This window comes from Ixodes scapularis, unplaced genomic scaffold, assembly GCF_016920785.2.
Source record: "Ixodes scapularis isolate PalLabHiFi unplaced genomic scaffold, ASM1692078v2 PGA_scaffold3__209_contigs__length_174095766, whole genome shotgun sequence".
NCBI lineage: Eukaryota > Metazoa > Arthropoda > Arachnida > Ixodida > Ixodidae > Ixodes > Ixodes scapularis.
This window is the reverse complement of record NW_024609868.1, coordinates 57,710,231-57,735,340: the sequence shown is the minus strand read 5'-3', so window position 1 is coordinate 57,735,340 and position 25,110 is coordinate 57,710,231. Positions and strand designations below refer to the sequence as shown.

General features: G+C 44.3%; 1 protein-coding gene across 1 annotated transcript in view; it reads right to left on the bottom strand.

Annotated features, from left to right (window-relative positions):
• The window catches only part of LOC120838824 (cadherin-23), a gene marked incomplete in the record, with an annotated part of 59,397 nt that overhangs the window by 15,961 nt on the left and 18,326 nt on the right, over positions 1–25,110 (bottom strand). The window contains 12 exon segments of the mRNA XM_042292461.1: positions 338–458; positions 8,951–9,061; positions 11,435–11,635; positions 12,429–12,655; positions 14,068–14,257; positions 14,342–14,464; positions 14,537–14,689; positions 14,817–14,989; positions 15,076–15,306; positions 15,388–15,523; positions 17,590–17,735; positions 17,876–18,002. Of these exon segments, the coding sequence (XP_042148395.1) occupies positions 338–458; positions 8,951–9,061; positions 11,435–11,635; positions 12,429–12,655; positions 14,068–14,257; positions 14,342–14,464; positions 14,537–14,689; positions 14,817–14,989; positions 15,076–15,306; positions 15,388–15,523; positions 17,590–17,735; positions 17,876–18,002 (1,939 nt within the window).

Below are 25,110 nucleotides of genomic sequence, written 5' to 3'. Positions count from 1 at the left end.
TTTGTCTAAACGCCCTGCCGTTCTCACTCTGCCAGTGACTATAGTAACAGCGTCGCCTTGAGACGTCCATGATCACGATTACTAATTGATTTGCTTTTAAGCAAGTTACTGCCGTGAGCACAGACCACATAAAAGTGGTTCCAGAGGATTTCATAAGCTGTTGTTGTGACAGTAATAATAATGAGTCCATGCCCGTGCAGCTTGGAAAAACAGAAATCAATTTGGTAAGGTAATGATCTGTAAAAGTCACGCAAGATCAGGTTTAAATTTCAATCCAGAGCTCTGACCACCCTTGACCTTGCTGTCGCTATGAGACAGCATGTTGATGGATACGTACCAACTATGAAATAATCAATAAAGGCATTAGTTCCCATGTCTCTGTCGAAGGCCTTGACTTTTCCAACTATGGAACCAACTGGCAATTCCTCCTTTATCTTCATGACAACCGGTTCAGCATCCTGCGGAAAGAGCAACATCAATTAGGAAACATGCGTGGCTCACATTGCCTGGGTAATTGTCAATTTCCTTGAGATTACCCTGTACTCATTGGCCTGTTAAGACTAAGGGTGCACAGAGTTGCAAATTATTTCAATACTAAAAGTATCCCAGGTCATGGGAATACCTGTGCTTCCTGCTATCAGAAGCAAATAGTCCTGAATGGTGCAAAGCAAAAGTGTGAAGCAAAGTTTTCTCTCAGATGGCAGCACTTAGGGTTTATCAATGTAGTGAAAAATATATATACTATGTAGCTTCAAAAATCTGGATAACCAGTTTAAAGATGTCTCTTCCACTTCATAATGTAACTATAGCATGTGCATGCCATGATCTTTAGACCGGAACAAAGCCGTAAAGTTGCAAGCTCGAATACCTCGATGCTTGCCATTTTTATTTCTGCACATACAATATACTGACTCAAAGCCCTGGAATTATTCTAAACAGTTATGAAAGTGCAAAAGAGCTTCTGGTTGAACAAAGCAACACCTTTCCCATAAGTAAACCCTCCTCGATATGTTCCCAGTTAATAGTTTTTTGGCTGTCACTTGCACGAACGCTGGTCCCATTGAATTCAGATAGCAATATGAGCATTAATTCCACATTTGTTGGAACCGTCTTCCCAATTTTCACAACCAAGAACTGCCACCCGACACAAGGTGTCAGGCCGCCTGGCTCAGTGATGCGATTGGCTTAAGCCATTTTGGAGCACCTTTTGGAGCAGCCAAAACAGTGTTCTGGAGCAGCAAAGATGGCCTTTAAAGCAGCCAAAACAGTGTTTTGGAGCAACAAAAGTGGTTTTTGGAGCAGCCAAAACAGTGCTTCAGAACAGCAAAAGTGGCGTTTGGAGCAGATATTCTTAGAAAATTAAAATATTTGTTTTAAGTGCTGGACAAACGGAGGGCACTTTGTGTTGTGTTGTAATGTGACGTGTTGTGACGAAACTCGCTGCTTGTGTTTTTGCTGCTGAGACGTCCCACAAGTGTAAAGTGCTGAAGGCGTTGCGGAGCAATTCCGAAAAACCGCTTGCCACCGTTTTACGGGTTCCTGACGTCATGACGTGACAGATTTTCGTCAAAAGTAAGCAAACGTAAAACAATGGATTGCAGGCGTCCCAGCTGGTGCCTCTGTTGTGCAGTCATGTTCGTATGCACGTGAGGGCAACCTCGACAGGCTTGCAGTTGCACGTGCTTCGCCGCGCGAGCAGAGACAAGGAATCGAAACCGAAACCATGCCACTCCGTTCCGTCGCCAACTGGTTCCCAAAATTGTATGCAAAATGTAACTGCTTAGCATACGACAAAAAACAGTCCAGCGGCGCGTGCCTGCCAGGACGGGAGGCGAGGTACAAGCTAGACCAGGGGTGGCCAAACCGCGGCTCACGAGCCGCATGCAGCTCTTTGCACGTCACGGTGTGGCTCGCGGATCCCTCGTAAGGGAACCCCCCCGCCCCGCCCTTTTCCGCATTTCCCCAAAAAAGAAGGAAAGGATTTCAGAATAAAGAACAGTTACGGTTTGGCAGCCTCGAACCGCTTTTCACACGTATGATTCAACAGATCCTGTTTCGTTCATTGTTCGAGAGATTTGGCGGACCCGAGGGAGAAAGTCATCAAGGACAGGGACTCTCAAAACATGCATGCACTTTGGCTTGAGATCGAAGAAATGTTCTGTCTCGCGGCCTTTGGCACTCGCCGGTGATACCTGTCCTTTTTAGGTAACGGATGTTCCTTCCATATTGTTTCTTGTTGAAGGTCGCGGAAGCCCGGGTTTACCTCATTCATAGCTTCCACTAGTCACAGACGTTATGTTCAAGTTCACAAAAGACCCGGGAACATTCTCATTGTTATTTTTACCGGCTTGCAGTTGTGACCCGCAAGCTGCTTTTTTATGCTTTGGGGGCGGGGGTGTTAACCAGGCAGCGGCATTTGTTTTGCACCCCCCCCCCCCCCTCGTTTCGGCGGCTCTTAGCCATAACGTGGTTTCTTTTGCGGCTCTTATGCCAGGTCAGCCTGGCCACCCCTGAGCTAGACGAACAGAAAAAAAGGACCTGAGCGCATCGATGCAAGACATCGCGAGCCAGGGTCAGAAGGTTTTTGCAAGCACTTTGTGCAACGACTCAACTCGAAACAAGCAAGCGTGTCGTGCGTGTTCAGTGTGCAGACATTGCCTTATTCGCTTTAGCTCACTCTTCTTCAACTTTCTTTTGCGACAGACTTTTCACATACCGGGGTCCCTCTCGAAAGAAAGCCCACCGAGAGAAGCCTAGGTGATCAATACTTCGACAGAGCAGTCTTTGAGTTAAGTATGAATTTTTGCAGTAGTGTATGGTTTAAACAAGAAGAGGAATGTTCATGAACATGCGGCAGTACTTATTTTTCGGTTTAGAAAGCGCCATATCGGCAGCGACGTGGGGACGGCAACACCCAACGTCGCGCGACCACGATGACTGGCAGGCAGGGACCAAAGGTAATTTTCACACGACTGTTGCTTTCAGCAGCGAGTGCTTCAACTCACAAAGTAACTCCCGCCTAACAAAAACGTGGTTTCGTTTCACATCATGACGGCATGGCTGGTACCCGGCACGCTAGCATCTGAGCGTCAGCACACGTCCGTGTCTATCGTTCAAGAAATTTAAAAGCGATGCGAGACAAGATTAGACATACCAGACGAGATCCACGAGAGCACGAAACGTGAGACGGCAGCAAAAACCATTGAATACCGGACGGACGATTGATACAGGGTACTTTGTGTCGGCCGCTTGCGACACCTAGCTCACGCATGCTCAATTACGGTACTCAGTTTGGTTTCAGTTTGGAAGGCGACCGAAATTGCTGCTTTGGAGCAGGCTTGGCACAAATTACCCATATTTTGGCAAAATGTAGCAAGATGAAGCAGGGTTAGCCCCTTGGCGCAGTTTGGCACAATTATCGCAGCAATCACATCACTGCTGGCTGGATTTTTCTTCATGATTCGTTTCCTCGTGTCACCTCTTTGCCTCCCTGCATGCAGCTTCTTGCCCGCGTGAGCATGACCTTTGGACGAGGCTTGAACAGGATTTAAGCTGTTGCAACAACTCATTTATCCTTCCCTTCTTTTTCTTTGCCATGTGGTTTGTGATGGCATGTGCTTTGATTCTGCTTGGTTTTGGGGGTTTTCTTTTGCATGGATTTCAGAACTCGTGCCCATTGGCGAATGTGGCAATGCAGAAAAAGGAGGCTCTAACTTTAGAGGGTTCGTATAAATATTTATATTATAGCATTCCTACTTCCACCAGTTAAAACTCACTTGTCGAATGCACAGGTCACATTATTCTCTGAACTTCTTGATAATGATTACAGAGCCATCGTAGCAATGTCGTGAGCTAAAACTTTGCAAAACAGTTGGAGAGAGGGTGCTGTGATAAGACGGAGCCAGAGTCTCATACTCCTGATAAGATCCCATCGGTGATTTTATCCGAATTAGGCCTCGTGCCACTTGTGTCAAGCTTTGCCCTTCTGCAGTGACACAAATGTAGAGCCTCACCGCTGTGCTAAAAGCTCATCAGTAGAGCCCTGCGCGGATAACACTTTGATCATCCGCTTCCGATCTGCATCTGATCCACATCCACAGACCTCGTATCCCCATCTGCAATGTTCTTAATTAATTGTATCTGCATCCAGTCTGCATCCGCCAACTTTGAATCCACATCTGAACCACATCCGCAAACTTCGGTACTGCATCCGGCCCTCAATCCGCGCATTCACTTCACATCATAAAATCCAGAATGAATAAAAGTTTGAAAAATTCCAAGGACACCTAAGCACTTTTTATGAGTTGTGAGTGCGAAAGCATTAATGTCCAACTGAACGCCGCCAGAAGTGACCACAGTGTTGGCAGGGAGTATGGCGGTGCGCCGCGCTGACCGTCCTGACTTGCTGGTGACTGCTGTGCTACTGGGTGAGGCAGCGGCGGGAGTGCAAAGCTCGGCGCGGCACCACGCTCCAGCAGCGACATCACGCTCCCCCACTGCGCAGGTGCGGCATCCCCGCCGCCTCCACAGCTTCCGTGATGATGCAGCCGCATTGCTGTGCTTTTCTTTGACCTTGAGTGCACCGCTGGCATCCGTGACGAAGCATCTGCATTGCTGTTCTTTTGGCCAATGGGACTTTGGGTCCGGTTCCGCTTAGCCAATGGAAATTTAGCTGCCGTTTTTTGCTGCTACAAACAAACTTTAGGTGCCGCTTTTTGCGGTTACAGACAACGGCGGCTTCGCTCAATGGGACAGTTAATGCTTTCGCATTAAAACATCTGGATGGTATCCTATAAACCGTCTGCCTACCTTTGTACAAAGAACTCTGTGTCAGAATACGGTGAAAGTCATTTTATCATATTCTGCTTTATCGTATTTCTAAAATAAGCGATCATCCCTCCAGAGGCATTTCGCATCGCTGGAAACATGATCACAGTTATGAGATCATCTTGGGAGTTTGTGACACTGGCACTCTGTTCAGAGATGTGCTCAAAAGGAAGAAAATTTTAATATTCATTTTCCTTTTTTCTTTGTGAAACCCATTTCACGCAGGTGCATATTTTATAAACATGAAAACTAACCGAACAAAAAAAAAAAGTGGGAGTGGAAAGGTACTCCATCACGGCAGCAAAGTATACTTGAGTATATGTGGTAAGGTGTGAGTACATCACTGGGAAAATATCCCAATATTCAATAATGGGTACATCTTCTATCTGTTTCAGTTTTAAACACGAACCCTCAACTGCATGCATGCACTAAGTTGTTTTGAGGTACTATATGGTTCATATAGTACCTTAGAACAACTCAGTGCCAACTGCTGAGAAAATGAAAATGCACAAAGACGCAACATTTCACTTGTCGAGGTTTTTGTGTAGAAGAAACAGAATATTGTCAACATGGACGGATTCAGAGTGGTTCGCCTCTCGTAAATTAATACTTGCTAATGAGAAATCTCTCTCCGTTGGTGCACTTGATGATGGGGTGGTATGCACGAACTGCGCTACAAGAATTAGGTTAAAAAACTCGTGCTGGTGCGAGTTCCAACACTCTAGAGGATTGAATTCAGTCTCCTCAATCTGCTTGTAGGCAAAGAAGCCACTTCCAGGCTTCTTCTACATTCTTGTCGCTTGTACGTTTTGGGTTTTCTTTGCCCAAGGAATGTTTTCCGCTCTTTCCCTGTTAAACAAGAACACACTTTCCAGGAATGACTGATGCTCCTGCATTCTTTACTTTTTCTAGGGACAGCATTTCTGGCAAGATAGAACGTTCTAAAGCGATCTTTGTTGATAACCATCTTTTTTGACGTAAAGAACAATTTTTTCCCCGACTGGCACCTTTTATCCAAGAGAGTAGTTTGTTCCCGCAATACATTCATTGATGCACTTCATAGTATCACTCACTTATTCACTGACGTGTATGTAATGAGTTACAAGTAACTGATTACTTGTAATCAATTACATTTTATTGTAACTTTTGAACACTTCAATTACTTTTTTCTGTGGTAATGTTTGCTGTAATTCAATTACTATTTTGTGTAATTAATTACAAGTAATCAATTATATCTTTCCGAAAGAGCTAAAATTATTGAGTTGAGTTTTTACGTAAAAAAATTGCTGCCTGCCCGTGCATCACTCGTCTATGTTACACCAACGTTGGGCACTTTTCTGACCTAAACAACCAAAAAAAGATACTACCAGAAGTGCTAAAATGTCAATGCCTTCAGCGACGTTTTGACTGTCAAGCTGTCGAAAGCGTCTCGTTTCCTGTGAACGGGAATCCAGAGAATTTGTCCACAAACAATTTTTTCAGCTTTTCGCTGCCCCCGCCTGAAACGCTTTCAAAAGGCAGTCGCAACAGTGAAGCACTTCGCTTCCAGGGAGGATCGGTGGCCAAGTGGGCTAGCGCACACCAGCTCGGAGCACGTGGAGCAAAAGCTCGCGCTGCAGAACCCAGGATCCTGGGTTCAATTCCTGCCTGCCCCTGCCCGTTTCAATCTGGATGAGCATCGTACCGGCGTGCGGTCGTGTATCACTACTGCGTGATGCATGTTAAAGACCCTGGCTAGCGGTTTTACCACACTGGCTAAATTTCCCATCTACATGTGGGAGACTCGTCACCCGTTGAGGTAGACCAAGTTCTAGGCTGTATAAACATACACACAACCCAATTTTTTTTTTTTTTCACTTTGTTTTTTAGAGGATTTGGAAGCATTCGTCGAAGCACTGCGCAACCACGAATTGGTAAGCAAAATGCTTGTGTGCTAGAACAGCGCTCTTCCCTCATGTGCATCTGTCGAGAGGGCCTTCAGGGTCGTGGCAGATACCTTCATCAGGAAACGTGAGAAGACGACTAAAGAGAACTTCGATTGACAACTGCTGTTGGAGCTTAACAAGGTGTGAATGACAAAAAGAAACAAAATGTAACCACTTTGAACATACGTATGTATTTTTGATTTCGTAATAAAAAGTTGGAAAAAGTAGCGTGAAAAGAGATCAATTATACTTTCTGAAAATTTTGTAATTCTGTGATGCAGTAAGTGATCACTAATATCAGTTACATTTTTCAATAAAGTAATTGTAATTGTAATCGGTTACTTTTTTTTAGTAATGTGTACAAGACTGCTTATTCAGTCTACACTGTACGTTGCACATGTTTATGGGCTACCCAGGAACAAATGTAGATCCGGACCCGCAGATATCCAACCGCATCCAACCCGCATCCGCAGCCCCTGGCATCGGCATCCAAACCGCAAAAGCCGATTCATTTTTATTCGCATTCGCCAGTTTTCTGCAGGTATGCAGAAAACATCAGTGTCATTGGTGTGCTTGGAGAAAAAAGCCCAGACATTTTGCTCGCTCTTGCAGGTCGACATACTGTAGTTGTGATCGTAGGTCGACCCCAAACTTTAAAGAAAAGTGCTGGCAAAAAAATGTTGACCTATATTTTAAAGGGGCCCTGCAATCATATTTAAGCTTTCACCTTTTTTGCGGTTTCCACGTCTCTTGGGGTTCAGGCAATCCAGCGGGCATGGAGAGAGTAACTAAATATCAGTGCGTCATATTTTAACCGGACGACGCGAAAACCTCCTCCACCGACGAGGGCGACCCGCGGTACCGAAAGCGCGCAAAATGTGACGTCTTTGGTCCTGGGCTTACTATTGGTCAGAGCCGCTAAAAGCCTCTTTTTAGTCGAAATACAAAATATAAGTGTCGCGAACCGTTTCAATTACTGATAAAAGTAGTTTTTGTTCACTATTTTAGATGAGAAAAGAAACAAATGCAGTTTATAAAGTACGGAAACAAGAAATGACCCGTCGGCATACCCGCCACCAAGCGGTGGAAAAGGCGGCGCATACTAGAAAGGAGTAGTGGGATCAGGCGCCGACACGGAAAGGTCACGGATGTACGCGGCGGCGCTGCGGTCATTTGGGCAGGAGGATCCGAGCGGTTCCGAGCGTTCCGAAGGCCTTCGGCGAGAAGCTTTGTCTTCCGGTTTGGCCCTTTCGCGGTATGGCAGCGCAAAGTAGCTCCCGTTCTGAACTGATCTTTACCCCGTGTTTGCTGTCGTTTGTGGCCAATGAAGTGTCATGCCGAATGAGTATTTAATCGCGCAGCAAATGCAATGAGAGCCGCTCTGGCTGCCCGCTGCATACAGCCTATCCAGAACATGCTTCAATGGCGCCCTCTCGCGCCGTCCACTGGGAGTTCGGCAGCCGTGAGCGCTCGATAAGCTCACTACCCCTCTTCTAGTTCACGGCCACTCTCAAGCAACCAAGGACGTCATGAGGGAGGTTATTTTTTGCTTGTTTTTGTAATTTTAATTTGCCTATAACTTTTAAAATAAAGGGAATTTCGAGAAAAGAAAAGTTTCACATAGTTACTACGTTCAGTGCGCTCAGGTTCGGTGCAAATTAAAAATTAGTAAAAAAGCCATTGCAGGGCCCCTTTAACAAATATAGTTCACCAGAGCCAAGGAAGTATATGTTAAAAAAAATGAATATTGTGCGAGAGGTTGTTTTTAGCCTCGTCTATAGCCCCTCCCAAGAGCATTGTCACACTGGGTCGTTATCACCCACCCTCACCCATAAGCTCAATTTTAATCATTGTCACCACTTTTCTTTCATCTTTCAATGCTGTCACATAATTGTACGCTGCAGCCCAGCACGACTTCACAACTTGCCCCTCGGCGCCACCGCGACTCTCCTGAGCCAAAATAAATTTCTTTTGATTGTATTAATTTTCCGGGTAACACATTTTTTTACGACTGTCCCTAGAAAAAGCATATATCAAAACGGTTCTACTGTATTGAATTATCAGAGAGATCATGTCTCTCAGGATGCCTGGAATCGAGGGGAGATTGGGATGCCCTATAGATGTATGTCTGTTTTGTATGCCAAGGCTACCATAGCTGTGATCAGAACACATTAATGATGAATCACTCGGTGACCTACCCGCGGCCTCTCAAACTCAGGTTCATTGTCGTCGACATCCAGGACCACGACCCTCAGAAGCTGATGAGCCTCTTGAGGAGGAACCCCCATGTCATAGGCAACCACAACCAACTGAAAAAGAAAATACAGAAAGGGTGCTCTAACTTACCTCCTCAGTCAGAAATTATTTATTTTTTACACCACAATATAAAATGTGACTGATTACATGCTTACTGTCAAGGTTAAGCAGCGCCCTCAGTTAATTGACAACAATTTTTCTGATTCCATAGGTTAAAATTTATGCCAGCAAAACTGTATCACCAAAAGCATACTGAAGATGACAAGTGTGTTTAAAGTAGATGGGTGTATATTGTTTTATAGGGTTGTGCAAATATTAGAAATTTTCAATAGTAGTTTTGAATAATACACTATTCAATATTCGCTTTGAGAAGAACTGCACTATTTGCATTTTTCGAAGTGTTGATTGCAGCAGGCTAGCCCCATTGAGCACGCTTCTTACTGAGCACCTGTGCACTGCGGAGAAGCAATACCCACGGAAGCGAGCTCCGTGGGTGTTGCTTCTCTGCACTATGCCGGTGCTCGGTAAGAAGCGCACTCAACAGGGTAACCTGCCGCAATAAACACTTGGAAAAGTATGAATATCACAATTGCGTGCTTCGAAGAAAAAAATAAATTCAAAGCAGGATGGTGCACGCGTGCCGGTTGTATTTAGAAAAAAATGGAAACTTTGTGAATCTGTATATCTACATTGTAGTAAAAGTTTCAAAATTAAACTGACTGCTATGCAAGAGTATGTGTTAGGCAGAGATGCCCTTACACCCCGCGTTCAATATGCGCGATTCTTCCTTTTTTAACTCGAGATTAAAGAAAGAATATTTTATATAGCAAGATTTGTAAATTCACTCAATTGGGTATAGTTGGCCATCTCTATAGGATTCATTTTATATCAAATCCGTCGTTTACTTGCCATCCCATGACATCAGACCTTCTGACGTCACAGTTCATAAATGTAGAGATTAAACTTAGCTTATAAATGAACAAGTAGAACAACCTTCACAAATTTAGCCGGGTTTTCATCTAACCATGATGCAACGGTAGTGAAAAACGTGGAAAAACTATGCAATATTCAAATCAAAAATATTCGGCCAAAACCACTATTCGCTTTGAACTCGAAATCCACTATTCGCACAGGACTATTTTTGTTTTTGCAACTTGCACCTTGAATGCATAGACTGGATCCACTACAGCGTGGCAAATGAGGTTTTGAATTGTATGTCAGAATATCTAGAAGATATGTTGCTATCCAGCACAACATTAAAGGGGCCCTCCGGAGCGTTCTGCGATGGTCTATTTATGGCGGTAACTTAATCTGCAGGCCCTAAGGATCCTAAAAATCATAAAATTACAGTCATGCGCGGCGGATTTCCCTATTAAAATTGATATCAAAGTCCCCGGCACGCCCCCCTTTCTGAGATGACCCCGGAAAACGGGAGGGGCATCTCTTTACGCGTCAGCCAATGCAAACGAAGGATTCCGGCGTCACTGCGCGTCACCAACGCGGCCGACCGCCGACCCGCGGAGGAATCTCTCGAATACGCGCGGACCGTCGTCAAGGAGCCCGGACTTTGTGCTCGGCAGTCGTCGTTCGTCGCACCGCACCGTCGCGCTGCTACTGCAATACACAGTCGCATTCCACAGATGACAAGGAAAAGTTTGACTCGTTGACGTGGAAAGATCACAAAGCTGGCTTCGGTGTCGGGATCCGCGGGAAGAAGGAACACGTGTCCCGCCAACAGCCGCCTGCACACGCTTTGGGAAGCAGACGAGGCGACGCGCCGACCCATCACACCCTAGCAACAAGCTTGCGGGGAGAAAACATAGTTCGCTGGTTTTGGAACGATAATTGTGGACTACGTTTCCCGCACCACAATCAGTTTACGTTCTTCTCAAACTCTAATTTACAACAAGCTTAAAAAGTGTTGCAATAATAACTTTCGCATTCACCGTGAGATGCAGCATTTCCATTGGTCAAGTTTTAGCGATGGGCAGGGAATGGGCGATTTTCTTCCAAGCGAAAATAGTCCTGATATATTTCTACTTCCATCTGCTTAATAAACGGTTTTGTAATCTAAAACTTTGTATACATATTAACTTGCACCCTACTACGTAATATAACAACATAAACAGACGATCTCAGAAAGCTCCAAAGGGCTCCTTTAAGATTACTGTTTTGCTGAATAACAATTTTAAATTTACTTATGTGTTATGTTACATGAGGAACAGTACAGTTGTTCACTCAAAATAAAGACTTTACCTATTGTTAAACATTTTATGATAGTGCCTCAGCCACACTGACAATAAAGAAAGAATAGTGGTTACAGGTTGTCAAAAAAGTTATATTTACACTATGCGATAGTTTATAATTAGATTCAAGAAACAAAAAAAAAACATTTCCAATTTTAAATACATGCTGATAGCACTCACAGTATAGTTATCCCGCTTTTCCCTGTCGAGGATCGCAGTGGTGCTGATTAGACCGGATGCCAGGTCAATTTCGAAGTTCAACTCCTCACCGATAGCACTGTGTTTGTCCAGAAATTTGTAAGCCACTTGGCCATTGGAGGATAACGCATTGTCTGGGTCAACTGCCTGCACTTGAAACACAGATGTGCCAATAGTGACATTCTGAAAAAAAAAAATAAAATGTCAAAACAGGAATTATTAGCCCAATTAAAAACTAACTAATATTCACACTTCCCAAACTTGTTTGGAAAAACAGTGACTTTCTAAAACACTTATGAAAACCAGCTTCATAGCAAAAATTTAATTTTATTACAAATAACTGTAATACATGCTTTTTTTGCTTTGAGGAAAAAAGGAAGATCCTTTGCACTTCATTCACCTGCAGCTTTCTGAATATCTCGTTGCAAAGACAAGCACTTCGCTTACTCCTCAGGACTGGCACCCTTAATTAAATTAGAGGGCAACGCTCCAGATGTATGCAGTTTCTTGAAAGTAATAACAAAAAAACTCTAAAAAAGGTCAAATCTTGTTTCCGTGGGGCATTGGTGAAAAACACCGGTGGGCTAAGTGCCACAAAAAGCCTAGAACCCATCATAAATGTAGACAAATCCCCCCCCCCCCCCCCCCCCCCAAATAAAAAAGTAGTTTCCATCCTCTTTTTTTTTTTTTGAACCTCTGTGTTTTCTGTACATTATTTTGAAATCATTAGCATGACCCAAGGTCAGTTGAAACTTTTATCTGTCCTTTTCCTGGTGCTCTTTGTTTCTCCCATCCTCATCCTTGTCATGTCGAACTCTTCTGCTTGTATATGCACAATATAATCTCAAGCACATATATAACTGAGGATTTTACATATTCTCAGAGGCTTCTCTGAGCACACATGAAAATGGGATGTTACAGAGGTTATACAGTATGAGAAGACTACATAAGATAATTATGGCTTCAAGACAGTTACCTCGTGTACATAAGCAATCTCTCCAAGCCGTGGACGAATGAAGCGCGGTATGCCGTCGTTAGAAGAGACATCCCCAATAATTATCAGGATTTTGACGTCGGTGGAGAGCTGTGGAGAGCCCGCGTCGGTAGCCCGAACGGTCAAGAAGTAAGGCTCTGACCGACCCCTGCCAGACAAGGGCTGGATGACGCTGATCACCCCTGTCTTGTCGTCCATTGCAAACAGGTCTGCAAAGAAATAGGTACACAACCTTCTATAATGCCAACATAGGACAGCTGTCGGACAGAACCACATACGTAAAATGACGTGGCTGGGGTGCCATTTGTGCACACAGTCAGACTGTTCACAACTCCACTATGCTGAGAGGGTTCTCCCCACAATGGGTGGCAGTGGTTTTGCCGCCCACCAGTTTGGCTAACTGTCCACCTCTACTGTGTCCGACCCACCTCTATATTTTGCCTCCGCCGAACAAAACATTGTTGATTTTGAAGACATTCTACAACCCGAGACGGAGGTTTACAAGGAGAGACAAATACCAACGTCTCAATGTGATTGAGATGTTTGTGTATGTCCCTCCATGTAAACTTCCATCTTGGGTTGTAGAATGTCTTATAATAACCAGCTTGCCTGCTTAGTTACGTTGTCTTTGGTTATGAAAAGGCACGTACGACTCCTTGGATCGCCATGTTTGGTAGACTTAAGTGGCACTACGCAACAGGACCGCATAGTCTCTGCATACAAAATCACTGGTGTGTTGCAGAAAAAGTGCCGATTACACCAAAAGTTGCAGCAATTGTCCCCGCTTCCTCTTCCCAACACCCTGGAAATTGTCAGATGTCCAGATCTCAAGAATTCCTGGGGAGAACCATGCAGTATGCAGTATTGAATTAGTTTTAGCTAAAAATTTGATATCAAATGAAGTACTGGGAAATGTAATAAAAAACATGCTACCAAAAAGCAAACTATACCTTACATTGTTCAATATGAGCTAGCAAAAATCTGTGCAACAAAATGTGATAATCATAAAATTTCATGTCACCTATGTTAAGTGGCATACAAGTATCGTAGGCATTTCTAATAACAAAATGACACTCTTTACACTTTCTGCTTTCTTTTGCTCTCTCGCATCCCTCCTTTCTCCCCAGCAGTTGATTGCCTCCCCCACCAAACAAAAAGCCATGCAGCCATGTCCCTTCTTTTTAAGTTCCTCAACTCATTCCTTCTTTATTTATTCTCGGGCACATAAAGAGCAGGAAGGCAACATCATTTTCTTATTTGACTAATTGGGCCATAAGATGGGGCTCCTGTTTTACTGGAGTTGCAATTGTGTCATCACAAAAGAATTGTATCCAGCGTGCGACTGCTGAGTGGCATTTTTCGGTGGGGCAGCCCTTAAACTGGTGCACGTGTCGGTTGTGTTGCCGAAACCAGTAGTTAAAGTTTAGTGCACTCTACCACAAAATAATCTGTGAAGTGACCGCACATTGCAGGCACGAAGATTGCAGCCCTAGTGATAGACAGCAAAACACAGAAATTCAGCAATCAGTCGGCCATCTTCATTCTCACTTTCAACAGCAGAGGATGCACTCCCGATCACCAGTTAAGTCTCATTATGCGAGATATTAATTAACACACTCACCGATCTGTTCGAGCTCAGGCTCATCCACGAAAGAATAACTGATTTCAGAGTTGACACCACTGTCTTTGTCAGTTGCTTTTACGGTCAGAACACTGAAGCCAGTTGGGACATTTTCAGGAACGACGGCAGTGTAACCTGACTGGCTGAATTCTGGAGCGTTGTCGTTTTCATCTTGAATTTTGATCACCACCTTAGAAATAATAACAAAAAAGCAACATCACAACAAGTTGCGTGGCACTGCACCTGAGAATCTCCATTCAAAAAACCAACTTGCCAGCACTGATGTCCTGCGTTGGTTTGAGGGACTGCTAGGATTGTCAATGGCTGTCACTTGCAAATGGTAGACAGATTTCCTTTCTCTGTCAAGGGTGGCACCCTCCTGAATTCCAATTGTTCCCTGTAGTGATTGTTAAAAAAAAGAGGGTTAACATACTTAAGCTGCTGAGAGCAAAAGTGATTTGTGACATACGGTTGTTTCGTTGATGCTGAAAACGTCGGTTCCTTCCCCAGAGATGGAATACCACACCACACCATACTCCTGCTGAGTATCCTTGTCCGTTGCTGCAATGTGGAGTATGGTCTGGGGGTACTTGGTGGCTTCTGAGACTGTGGTTACATAGGACTGAAAAGAACATAATGACAAAAGGTGTGCTGATCCAATCAACACTGTGCCAAGTGCACTATTGCAGAAAAATGCCTTGAATAGATCAAATTATATTTGTAAGTTCTTGCAAAGAACTGAGACTCACGTTCTGAGAAAACACAGGACTGTTGTCATTGATGTCTTGGACGTTGATGATGACAGTAGCAATGGAGGATCTCTGGTTGTTCTTGTCGAGACCTATGACTGCCTTAACATCAAAGGCCAGCACTTTTTCTGGAAGGTCTTCATAGTCCAGCCTCTGGTTTAGAGTCACAGCACCTAGGGACGAGACGCAGTTGTCACGTAACAGTAGTGAACACAGAGAAGTGGGACTGGCACCAAGCTTATTCTGATGTCCACCTCACCTGATATGGGGCTCACTGAGAAGAAACTTCCCTGATCCGATTCTGGAATCTTGGCAAAGTTGGTGACTGCCGCATGAGTAAGGGGGTCACGAGCTGTGACTGTAAAGATGGTGGAGCCTACAACAGACTCCTCAGGCACTGTTATTTCTATCTTCGGGTTGGCAGGGGTCCACGGTGGAGCAAAGATGGGATTGCTTTCGCTGTGAGCTTGGATGTAGATAGTTACTTCCGCTGTAAAACAATGAAGACATCTGTAAGTTTCCGTCATAACAATGCGGTTAAAGAGAAAACGGTAACAAGAAAGATTCAGACCGGATGTCTTCTGGGGATCGAGAGAGGCATTCTGGTCCACAGCCGCAACATTGAAAGTAATGACTGAAGCAGCATTGTAGTCCAAAGGACTGTTGACAGTTATCTGTCCTGTCACACCATCAATTCGAAAAGCATTCTGCAAAAGATTACACAAAGTAAACACAAAAGTACCAATATTATAGGGATATAATATACCTATAATATTATATTATAGGTACAGTATAGACCACTTACAACGTAACCGCTTATAGTGCAGGACCGGGTATAACGCGGCTTTTTTAAACCACCAGTTCGCCTCCCATAGAACTCCATGTAATTACATACCGCTTAAAATGCAGGTGCGCGAAGGGAAATAACGGTTATAGTGCGGTTTCTGTAACAGCCCGCCGACCGCGGCGACCAACCCACGCAGCGAGCACGCTTCCCTGTGCGACACTAGATAACGGCGCTACCCGCAAGCGGCACTCGCGGGGCAAGGAGGTTGCTCGAAGAAGCGGGGAGAAGCGAAGAGAGAGGCTTCAGTTGCCATAGCGACGGGGGGACGCACGCACGTGTCGTTCACGTGCGTGCTGTGCATCCCTCCGCCCTGTGCGTTCGAAACAACCGCAACAACAGACCAATCACAGGTCGAGAAGTGTTCGCGCGCGTTGCATGCCGGTCGCGGGCCGGCTGCTTCTATCCGCAAACATGGCGTCGGTTGTGATCATCGACGTAGACGGTGTGGTGGATGCTCATTGTTCCCCGATAAAGCGCTATCATTGACTGTGAATTTTCGTTGTGTGTCGCTATGATAACCCAGCACGTACTAGGAGGAAAGATCCACCTATTCGTGCGGCGATGTCGGCAGCACTCTCAAGACGGCAGAAACGCCCGTGTCGTCGTGTTTGTTTACTTCGACTAAGGTGGTGCTTTCTAAGCATTTGTGTTTTCGAACATCGCCCAGATTTCTTATTTGGAGCATTTCATGCCTGTGCTCAAGTTGAAGGTATTACTGGCTCGTACCGTAGAAGGGATGCGAATTTTTACGCGCTTTTATCACCGGAGAAAAGTGATTAGGGTTAGCAATCCTGAACGCTCGCAACGTCCGTCCGCAACCCGCGACGCCGTTAAAAGGCTGCGCCAAGCAAAAGTCGCTCATTTCTTTCAAAATGTGTGACACACTTGAGAGAGAAGTGTACTAGTCTGGTGAAATAAAGAATTTCCTCAAACTAAGCTTTATTTTTCATCTAACATAAAATAAATTGTTTTACAAAGGTAAGTTGTCTCATGGCATGTATTTTGGCCTGAAAAATTGGTGTTTTGGTTATAGCGCGGTACCGCTTATAGTGCGGATTTTCGCGACATATGTTATATGCGGTCTACACTGTATATTATAGGTAACTCGATCACGCCCGACAATAGCGTGATCGAGTGCCATGAAAACTCCAAAGAAGAATAAGGAACAATAAAGCATACTTGTAGAGATATTATGTAGAAGGAAACAAAATCCTCAAAAACAGAACACGCATGAATACTTCTGACTACAGATACCAACAAACAGTTGTTTCAAGTTGTGTCTAGAAAAACAACACACCCATCAGTGTCCTTCTTCCTTTTTACACAAAGAAAAATCACACTGACAGAAAATGAAACTGGATGTTCTGGCAAAATATATGAGACTCTGAAATACAGCATGCTCACCTAAATTTACAACATGAAGTTCATGTGGCAAAGGATCTTTATTAGTGTCCCTTCAAAAAATATTAATCTATTGAAATTGGAATATAATGTCTTGTAATTTGTCATGGATGATATAATTATCAGCTGGTTCCCAATTCCAAGATGACTGTAGATAGGAAGGGGAACTGGTGGAGATACACTTCAGCACAAACAGGTCAAGGTACAAAACAAGCATCTCAAACACAATATTATTGTGTTTGGGACACTTGCATTTGTTCTGCACTTGGTCCTGGTCCTCAGTTGCAGGTGCAAGACATACTACATTCCCACTGCATCGGGTTTAAATTAGGCAGGCACTGAGCTGGAATTTTTTTATGGAAGCATTAATGCACTATGTTTTAAAGACAATTCATTATAAGTCATATTTCAGTGAACAACTCTTCCCCCACTGGTAAAAAAAAGGCATTTGAGCTCAAGGCAAACAGGCCATATGACACAAAAGACATCTCAGCAACAAATAAGTAGTAGCATACTCTTCCATACCTTATAGTTATATCCAATGGAGGACATGACTACTGATCCTGTCTTGTCTCTGGCAGTAATAGGTTCTTCAATTGTATAGCGGATCTTGGCCCCATAATCTGGATCAGTTGCTGTCACATTCAGCACCTCCCTGCCCACTGGCAAACCTTGTTTTAGGGAAAAAAGAATAGTCTTATATTCCAAACTTCACACAAAGTGCTATGCCACAAAAGTCCATGAATCCATGTCTTTAAGCACCAGAATACAAGGTGTGCACATGAACACCAAGAGCAAAAGCTGCACTCACTCTCAGTGACCCAATGCACATAGGTGTCCTTTGCGAAGACTGGTGCTTTGTTGTTCACGTCTTGGACCGTCACTGTGACACTGGTGTAGGCTTTCTGGGGGACTGCTCCACCGTCTACAGCAAATACCTGTAAAATAAATAGTTTTACTGATTCTGAATTTGTATATAAAATTCAACGTTGATCTTAACTCTAACGGTGTCCTACCAGGAACCACATATGTCATGGAATGAAAAACAGCGCGGAAAGACGAGCGCCAGACAAAGAAGTGACACGGACGCAGCGCTACGTCCGTGTCACTTCTTTGTCTGGTCCTCATCTTTCCGTGCTTTTTTTAATTCCGAAGTATGTACCAACTCGCCCAAGCCTCAACTTTAGAATTTGAGTGGGCGCTTGCAAGGTATTTTACGGCACGGCTTTTGAAATTAATCATTTTCAAATGCTGAGATTCCAGCATCAACACTCATATCTTCCATCTGAAAAAAAAAAAAAAACCTATCACAAGACTGCCCAACTATTTATGGCATTCCAACATTAGTTGTGCAGTAGTCCTTTCTTACTGCATGACATACAGTGAATGAGAAGAAGAGCTCAAAACAATGAGGGCACAAATGAAGATTCGCAAACAATGCAGTGTTTGCTAATTTCTCTGGTTTGTACTAGCACCACAGAAGCACTTCTAGTTCACCAGTCCTTGGTTATACACCTAACAAAAACTTCATCACTCAAGCACTCCTTTGTAGTGGACACCCACTTTGGTAGATTGGGTAATAGCCTTCAAAGTTTTGATTTTGATGTGAGATGTCTCTCATTTCGGTCAGCAGGGGGTCACTCGCTAAGACCGCACGTAATGAAAACATGTAACAGTAATGGCGCATTCACACTGGAAGCGGATCCGCGTTCGCGAAGCGGTCGCGGATGCGGCTCGCGAGCGACCCCGTTTAGACACACCGAGAGGCGGTTGGCGGTTTCTCGGCGATCACGCATGATCTTGTGAGACTTGCGTTTGGCAACCCTGTTTTACAATCCACAATCCACTTTAATTCAAGATCCAAAGCCAAACTTTTGCTATTTTGGCACTCGGAATATTTTTCTCCGGGATATGTCCGCGCGCATCACAAGTTCAGGCAGCGAAAAAAGAAGCATGGACCCGCCAAACTCGTCTGTGATTCCCTCGACTTCTCCCACACGCAAAGCCCAGCTAGACGCGCCTTGCTGACTCAGAACAGGATGCCCCCGACCTTTTCTTCGAAGTGGACCCTTCCCGCATGAATAGCTGACCTTGTTTTCGGGATAGAGGGCCAGTTTTCCCCCCTCGTTGTTGTTCGCTCTTATCATTTTCGAAGTTGTGGGCGGTGGGCTGGACCGTGGTGCGGGGGAATTTGTTCGGTGCTAGCCGGTCGTGGCTTCGTTGGTGGCGGACTCTCCTCTCGTCACTCGCTCGTCGATCGAGTCTACTGTTTGTTTGACATTAAGCTCAAATAAACGCCGTATGGATTACCTCTGCATTGTCTGGTACGTAACGTACACTTTATTCCTTGAGTAGGTTCCCTTTATTTATTTTATTAGTAGCAAACGTTACGGGTCGAGCTAGCGCAGGTACCCTGCCCCCCCCCCCCGCGGTAGTGCGTTGGCTACGCAATCAAGCTCACGACGTCCCTATCGGCCTTCGTGGTAGTCATACACGGTTTCGAAAGCTTTCAATAGTTCACGCGACTATACTAGTGGGTAGAAAAGCTGACATTTTGGTCGATCAGGGGCGGGTTACGACGTTCTACAGGCAGAGATTAACAAGGCAGCGAGCTTGGGCCGTGGCACCCGGAATAATCAACAAACTCTTACCCGAACCAAATCACCGGTGCGAAGTGCGTTAAATTTACGAGTCAATTCTTTTCGCGGCGGATTCAAGTGACAGACGTGAATATGAAGTTTCTCCGTTGATTTGTCGAAAGCTAAGACTACAGCGCTAGGACTACAGCGCCTTGGACGCCTCACCAGCGACAGGTGCCATCTTGTTTCGAAAGTCAACGACGTCACGTCAGCGTCTCGTTGTGATTGGTTGCCGCTTTGCGGTTTGTGAAAGCGATTGGGAGAAATCGGTCCCGAAGCGGTTGGCAAAAACGCGCTCCAACCGCTCGATCCTAGCCGCTTTGCGGTTAAGAACGCGCGGATCCGCTTCGCGAACGCGGATCCGCTTCCAGTGTGAACGCGCCATAATATTGCTCATATCCTTGCAACCATACTGCCTGTGCACGTTTGGCATCAATGTGTAGAGAAAAAAGTGAAAGCCGCTTACAACTCCCTGTAACGCCGAATTAGAGCGCAGCTCTTGAGGGGGAGGAGGGAAGGGTACTGGGGGGGGGGGTTCAACTAACCAGGGGAGGGGTCACGTGACCCCCAAGGTCACGCGACCCCCCAATGCCGATGATGTCATCACTGACGTCACTGATGACGTAATCAGTGACGATGACGATGCGGATACCGATGACGTCATTAGGGACGTCACTGATGACTTCACCAGTGATGATGACGATGACGATGCGAATGTCGGTGACGTCATCGTGACATCACTGATGACGTCATCAGTGACGATGTGGATGCCGGTGACGACATCAGTGGTGATGACGATGACGATGCGGATGTCGGTAACGTCATCAGTGATGACGACGATGACGATGCGGATGCCGGTGACGTCATCAGTGACGATGACGATGTGGGTGCCGGTGACGTCATCAGTGACGTCATTAATGACGTCATCAGTGATGATGACGATGACGATGCGGATGTCGGTAACGTCATCAGTGATGATGACGATGCGGATGCCGGTGACGTCATCAGTGATGATGACGATGTGGATGCCGGTGACGTCATCAGTGACGTCATTAATGACGTCATCAGTGATGATGACGATGTGGATGCCGGTGACGTCATCGGGGGGTCACGTGACCTCGGGGGTCACGTGACCTCGAGGAGGGGGTCACGTGACTTCGGGGGTCACGTGACGTCGGGGGGGGGGGGGGGGGTCACGTGCCCCCCACGAGGTCACGTGACCCCGGTGGGGGGCTCGCACGGTACATTATGGGACATTTCCCATAATGCACCACGCGGTTACGCCGACGCCACTCAAGCCGGAAACGGGCCCCTAAGAGCTGCGCTCTAAAAGAGCCATTACTGAATCACGCATGTGTCTCGCGTGAGATTTGTAATTGTTGTGGGGCCATGCATAATGCAATCGAAGCTAAATTTAGCCTCGCGTGCCGCTTTCCCAGAGGCGTCGTTCAGCAGCGCGTTTGTGGATCCGAGCGGAAGTGGTCGCATTTGAGAGAGCTCACTCTGCCCATAGTAGGCATAATTCATTGAACTCAAACTGGTGCTTATGAGGCTTACAAGTGTGTCACCCTCTGCAGCATGTGCAAGATGTTTCACATACCCTGCTGCAGCAGCATCCCCGATAAAGCGTACCCCGATTTTTTTTTATTATTGTGGTGGAACTTCTATTACAGCTGATGAGGTTTGGTTTTTTCGAGATCAAAATGCACCATTACTACTGCACACCTTGAAAAATTGTCCACAGTTCTAAAATTTGTCTTTGTAAAATAGGGGGCAGATTGAATGCAAATAATTTAATTACAAGTATGTTATAAAGATTCATTTGAAACGTGGAGCAATAACTAGGGATGTCGCGAACCACTCCAAGTTCGATTTCGAAAGGTTTCGATATTTGCGAAGCGAACTGAGGTTCGATTTCGAAAAATTTCGATATTTTCGTACCGACCAAGGTTCGAATTCGAAAAATTCGCAACTTTCGATCACAGTGGAGTTTCGATTTCGAAAAGTTCGAAGCTTTCACGGTTTCTAAAATTTCGGATTCGAATATTTCGAATATTTTTTTACTTCAGGTTCGATAAATTCGAAGATTTCGAAACTCTTTGGAAATAAAATTCGAAAACTTCGAACGCTTCGAATTTTTATAGACATGAAGTTCGAACAATTCGAACATTTCGAATTTCTTTCTGCATAAAGTTCGAAAAGTTCGAAGGTTTCGATTCTCTTTTAATGCTAAAATCGACAAAAAAAAAACAAAAAACTTCAAGGATTTTGAATTTCTTTCTAGTCCAAGTTTTCAAAGTTCTAAGTCCGGTTTTCAAGTTCCTCCACAGTTTGTTTCAAATGACGTTTTCACGACTCACTTTTTACAAAATCAAGTTTAGAAAAGTTAGGGTGTGATCTAGATTCTGCGAAGTTGGTCACGCAATTAAATGAGGCGACGAGTGTCCCGGATGTGCTGGAATATTTGCCAGTGCAGGGTGACGTGTGACCATGGTTCAGTAATCGTGACCGCCAGCCCGGGGTGGAGAAGGGGGGGGGGGGGAGTCTTTAACCTGCATCACGCAGTAGTGATCACTCGAACACACTGTTTTACGAGACTCATCCAGTTTGAAACGGCCAGGGGCGGGCAGGAGGTTGAGGCTCAGAAAAACCTTGAAGCGACCTGGCAAACTACCTCGCCACCCCTTGCACGCTGGTAGCAATCTGATCGAACGCCGCCCGGGTGACGCTGGCATATAGTAAGTTAAGTTTTAATTGTCCTGGAGGTTTATTCTCTGGGACAAAGGAATCGTCTCGCAAAAAGCCGACACAACTCGAGGTTGAGGAGCGTTCTACCATACAAGTGGCGACGGAAGAGGAAAAACGGGGGGTAAGAGGGTAGCGGGGGGGGGGGGGGGGCTTCAGTTCCTTTCCCCTCCCCTTTCCAGATATTTCGGACTGTTAAAGAAAACAATACGGGGAAAGAGGGCGTGGTCGAGCTTATTTTAATCTGAAATTATTTATGCATATGTATAGCTACTGTCGCTCTTCACTGCATAAAAGATTGCGTACATGGTCATTGTTAGAAACTCGTTGTCAGAAGGCACTACTCGTCACATGCTTAGTGGTTCGGAAGTTCAAAGCTGTCTTTTCGACCTAAATACCTGTGCCAATAGTAAAAAAAAAAAAAAAAAAAGAATAAATGCGGGGATAAAAAGTTGGAGAAAAAAAAAACTATCAAGAATTCGCCGGAAGTGTTGTATTCTTGAGTATTCAGAGGTTCAGAACTTCGGAACAAGTTTCTTTTACCAAAATCTGTACAGGCTAAAAGTAGAAACACGTCCCAGGATCGTGAAGCGAAAAAAAAAAAAGATTTCTTTCAATGACGTGCTGAACTTGAACACTATTAGAAATCTTCTCCCATGAGTTAATTTATTCCTTAACGTGAAAAAACAATAAATACATTATTTTGTATTCTGCAGATGGCAATGATATGTACTGTCTGTGATGTTAATTTAAATGCGATACCTCAAACAACTTAGACAAAAATAAATATCAAGTTTAGGGCATAATTGCATGTAGATACATGTTTGGACATTCCTTCGAAACTCACGTTGAAAAACAATAATCACATCTTAAGACGGCACCTACCTAGGCTATACATAGATCATTCTTAAAAAAAAATATAACATCTCTACCACAAATAGCTTCGGCTACAGCGCGCTTCAAATCTGGCACAAACGATAATCATCAAAAACCCGTCGTCCTTCCTCGCCCCTTCGGAAATTTATTTCTTTAAAACTAAGCATGCCAGAACATTGAACCAAACGCCATTGTCTTTCGTAAGGAACGCAGCACCACGTGTAAAAGTTCAAGAAAAAAAAAACTATGAATGTACCTCACTACTTGAATTCAAATGAAACCGTCCGCTGGTCTTTCGAAGTTCGACGAACGTCGAAGTTTTACCCTAAAAGTTCGAAGTTCGTCGAAATTCTGACTTTTCAGAATTCGAAAGTTCGAAACTTTTCGAATTTTCTTGATAAATAAGTTTGAAAGTTCGAAATTGATCGAATTTTTTGGTCAGTCAAGTTCGGAAGTTCGACAAGCATCGAACTTTGCAGCGCAATAAGTTCGAAAGTTCGAAAAAGATCGAATTTTTTAGCATAATAAGTTCGACGGTTCGAAAAGCGTCGAACTTCTTAGCTCAAGAAGTTCGAAAATTCGACTTTTGTCGAATTTTACGATGTAGACAATTCGAAAAATCAAAATTTTTCGAACCTTTCGAACCGCTTGATTCGATCATCGAAACTTCAATTCAAAAAAAGTTTGCGGCATCCCTAGCAATAACCAACTGCTTGCTCAGACTGCAAAAAGACAAGCGACTTGGCAGTCTCGAAAATGCTAAGGCAGAACTGGTCATAGCCAGGTCTGGATAATGAATTGCAGGTTTTTCAGTGGATAATGAAAAATGCAAATAAGCATGTGCCAGAAACATATAAAAGGTCAATCTGAGTCAAGCGCCTGTTTTCAGTTTAAATGAAACACCTAATTTTTAACTAAATGTTGGTCGACATTTGCGTTTCACAAATAAATGCTGCTTATAAATAAGATTTCTGGTTTGCAGTATTTACCAAAAGACAACAATAAATGCAAGCCAAATATCTTTTGGTGAAAAATAGTAGACCTTTTGGCCTTTTTTGTGTGTATGTACGATGCAATGAACTTTAACTAAACATTTATAGAAACTACTTTCAACAAAGAAACCAACCCTCGTCTGTCCTTGTTTATGGCTTGTATTGCCACTTTGATTTGTATAAATGTAGATACCATCCATAGTAGTACTGCATTCTTGAGCATCTAAAAATAAAAAGCTCAAGCAACCAGATAAAGAAGAAGTGATTTCTTACATCCTATACTGCTGTACTTTACTGTGCCCCATTCGCCTCATTACAAGACTTTGTTTTACTGGCTTACTGTTAAATACTAAGCAAGTGCTCACCCCAAAACTTCAGAGATAATCTTGGAAAACTGAGGGGATTGAGCATTTGTTAGGTCCAGAGTTCAAGATTGCACAAGGGGCCTATGATAGAGTGGGCTTCATTGCTTTGCACTGGCATGGACAGAGAAGGAGCTGACGTGGAGAAGCATTTCAATTAGTTACCAAAAAATACCGAGCAAGCACCCACTCGAAATTTAAAGATAATCGCTAAAAAATAGGGGATGGGTGAATGTGAGGTCTTCAATTTTGCGTATATATATTACTGTGCATATTTTTTCAGATGCTTTAAATTTTGGGGGTGGCCACTTAGTGTGGAATAGGCGGATGCATGGTATTCTACGGTAGGTAAGCCCAGAAGCCTAAGTTGGGGGCTTGATATGTCCTTTGTCTATTTTTCATATCTTTCAGGGGTGGGCACTTATTGTGATA